Source organism: Buceros rhinoceros, unplaced genomic scaffold (genome assembly GCF_000710305.1).
Source record: "Buceros rhinoceros silvestris isolate BGI_N320 unplaced genomic scaffold, ASM71030v1 scaffold16245, whole genome shotgun sequence".
In the NCBI taxonomy this organism is placed as follows: domain Eukaryota; kingdom Metazoa; phylum Chordata; class Aves; order Bucerotiformes; family Bucerotidae; genus Buceros; species Buceros rhinoceros.
Window position 1 is genome coordinate 35,818 of NW_010414798.1, and position 3,340 is coordinate 39,157.

Here is a 3,340-nt window from a genome sequence, read left to right on the forward strand (position 1 = left end):
CCCAGCCAATGAAAAAGCTACCGTTAGCACACAAATCATATAATCCGGTCACGATTTCCGATCTCTTACCTTGACGAAATTCCTGTGGGCTGGGCAGGACAGTTTCTGGATCAAGGTGGAAAGGTTGAGCCCTTCAGCTGAACACCATCACAAACACAAAGCAAGCTGGGGAAGAAAAACAGCGATTTTGAGAAGAGTGAGAGTTCCACAAACGAATTAATGCATTCAGGCAATCAGAGATGAGGAGATATGAAACCATTCAAAAAACCAATCCAGCTTAAAGAAAAGGGGAACTGTTGGTGTACACTTGGAGCGATGTCAGGAGAGAAAAGGGAAATGGCCTTTTCTCTAAGCACACCTCTTCCCTTCCTTTTTTCTCTGGTGCAGAGCGACCCTGGCAGACGGCAGAGAGGTGTGCCTGGAGCCCACTGCTCCCTGGGTGAAGCTGATCATCAAGGCAATTCTGGACAAGTGAGTCTCTTATTCTCGATGAGCTCATTGAGAACCGGTATTTTACAGGAGCTAGCAAACGGGTGTGGTGTGAGGCGCTCAAAAAACCAGGCAGTTACTACCGTGTGCGTTCACCAACCGGGACAAATCCCGAGCTTAAATTCCAGCATCAGGTTCCTGTTCCACAGACGTCGTCTAACTGTCTCCTTTGCCATGTTCTTTGTTTCTAGGGCAAACAACAAACCTGCTGCAATGGTGTCCTAAGACGAAGAAGAAAAATGTCCTAACGCTTCCAGCACGGCCAAAACGGGAGAGATGCTCATCTGGCTTCTGGCAGCTCACCACCTCTTGTCTCCTCCCCTCACATTTCTAACACCTTCTAGAGTCTGGATTCCTGGTTTTGTAACTAGCTGACAACAGCACTTTAAGTCTTTTAAAGAGGTCTCGTTATGTAGGAGGGAAACCACTGCCACCGGAAAAGCTGGCAGAAGAAACGGCCCGTGAAAGGAGCTGGAGACGATTCTGGAGTCATTTTTGCTCAAGGCAGCTGGATCAGTGCGGTGCACTCTCAGCTGCGCTTTCACTACATGACACCTTCCCTTCTTGCTAACAGCTTCGGAAGCAGCGACTCCTGCTCTTCAGAAAGCACTTTATTTATTTACAGATACATTTATTTATTAGTGGTTGTTTATTTATTTTTTTAATTATTTTTATTTACTGCTGCATATTTATTTGATTTTTTATAAGAATGTAGTTGATCTTCAACACCTATTTATTTATTTATTTATGGAAAATATTCATGTTTCTGTACCTAATAAAATCTTGTTGAGATGTTTCCACTTGGGCATTGTGTGTTGTTGATTTTTCTACTGAAATATGGAACTGAAGAAGAGGGTTCTGAGCAGGGCAAGCAGTGGCTGGGTTGTGGGAGCAGCTCATTACAGCAGCAAATTCTTGCCTCTAGGGAGTGCAGATGGTTTCCAGTAGGAGGAATTATAAAACCTGTCCCCCTTCTTCCTCTTTTTTTGACAGACTCAGTGTTTTCATAGGTCTGGTCATGAAGTTCAGGTACAAAGTAAGAAACAAATAGTGGTTAGTCACCGAAATTCCAAGGCCGTGGCAGTGGTGGTGCTCAGGCAGCTGGTCAGCTGAGCATCTGGCACTGAACAGGGCTTTTCATTCACTTAAACAAGCAGGGAAACCCGATAAATGTTGAGGAAGTCCCCGAGCATCCTCCCTAATTCCAGTGAGGAGAGAGGACTACGTCAGGAGAAGTCCAGAGAGCTAGAGCTCCACCAGCACAGCCACGCGTCTGCCTGCGAGGCGGCGATGTACAGGGGAATGGCTGGAACACCAGCAGCGAATGCTTGAGCGAAGGGGCGAGTTGAGCAAACGCGTCGGTGTTTGTTCTCCTGTGCAAACAGCTCCTGTTTGCTCACGGTGCAAGACAAAGCGGGAGATTCTGGTACTGTTTGAGCAAGCTCTTGTGCAAGATGAGAACTATTCCAACCACGCCGGCTCCCAGTTCCCCTCTCTGCCCTGTCCCACAGCGCTGCGATACACAGCCTGCCTCTGTCAGCGTGCAGCAGACAAAGTTCTCACGGGTTTTGCTCAGACTTGTCTCACAGGGCTAAGGCTTCCTGTTTGCCGAGTGGTTTTGATACGTGATGTCTCTCAGAGGTCTCATTTGGAGGTGAGGACGCCAGAAATACCAGCCAAGAAGGGTGAGGAGTGGAGAAGAACCACTCTACATGCAGGCCCATAAAAGCATGTGCGTATCCTAAAGGCCTGGCACCAGTTTTAGAGCCATACAGACACTCACAGTAAGGGCATAACCTTCGCCGCCAGCCAAATCCCAGCCAGGTTTCTGGGAGCTGAATCGCAGCCCGGGAAGGGCTGTTCTCACAAATCCGTCAGCAGCGGTTGTGCTCCCAGGACCCCGGGCAGGGCATCTGCACAGAAGCAGAACCGCATCCCTTCTTCCTTCCCTGGTCATCGCCGAGATGCCATTCAGGGGCTGTCTAGAAATAATAAAACAGTGCATTTCTGCTCCGTGTGCGTTCACAGATACCTCTTCAGGAACACAGCTGCAACCCTCGTGCTTCCAAACCCATGTTTTACTGTTCTCAGAGCCTGGGAAGAGAAGCACCTTTCTTTCACCTCACAAAAATAAGAATATCTGATATCCTCATGAGTAACTCTCAAAACACACTCCTGAGGAACACTCGAGAGGTTTAACTTCTGACGTGTTTATCTCCTGCTTTAAACACCTATGATTATTCTAGATGCTGAGATTAGAAAGAAAAACAAGCAAGTTCTGAAGTGCTTATTTTAATCAGGTGTTTTTGTAACCCTTCCTGACAGATACTTTCTCTTTTCATATTCCAAACAAATGAAATTTTCAGAAGAGCTCAAACGACAGAGTTTACAACGCCTCGGTCATTTTCCGCTCATCGTTTCCTGCTTAATGACTAGAGCAGCTTTTCAGCACAGAATTAAGCATCTAAATCCCTTTGGCTAAACTGAAAACGACAAAATCCTCTCAGAGAACAATAGAAACTAGTTCTCTCTTGTCTTCCTAAGACACTGGCTAAATAAACCACATCAGTGTCATATCGAAAGACAATCCGTACGACTGGGATGAAACGCTCCCGTAATTCTGTCAGGTAAAAGTCTTGGCACAAGGCTTTTAAGGGACTGCATGGAGGTTTGGGTTTCTTACACAACACTCTTGTGCAGGCGGAAAGCTGCGTGTAGAGAACGGCCGCGCTGAGCTGGAGCGCGCTTGTGCAGCACTTTGGCTGCTGAGAGTGCACTCCTCCAGTATAAAAGCTGGGGTGAAGCAGAAGCAGAGCAGCGACTGTGTCAGCAAGAAAACTTCTGCGCAGCC

General features: G+C 47.2%; 1 protein-coding gene across 1 annotated transcript in view; it reads left to right on the forward strand.

Annotated features, from left to right (window-relative positions):
* The window catches only part of LOC104494404 (interleukin-8-like), a 1,357-nt gene extending 643 nt beyond the window's left edge, over positions 1-714 (forward strand). Inside the window, exons 3-4 of the mRNA XM_010137223.1 lie at positions 388-471; positions 681-714. Coding sequence (XP_010135525.1) covers positions 388-471; positions 681-714 — 118 coding nt within the window. The remainder of the gene's footprint in view (positions 1-387; positions 472-680) is intronic.
* The last annotated feature ends 2,626 nt before the right edge of the window (positions 715-3,340 follow it).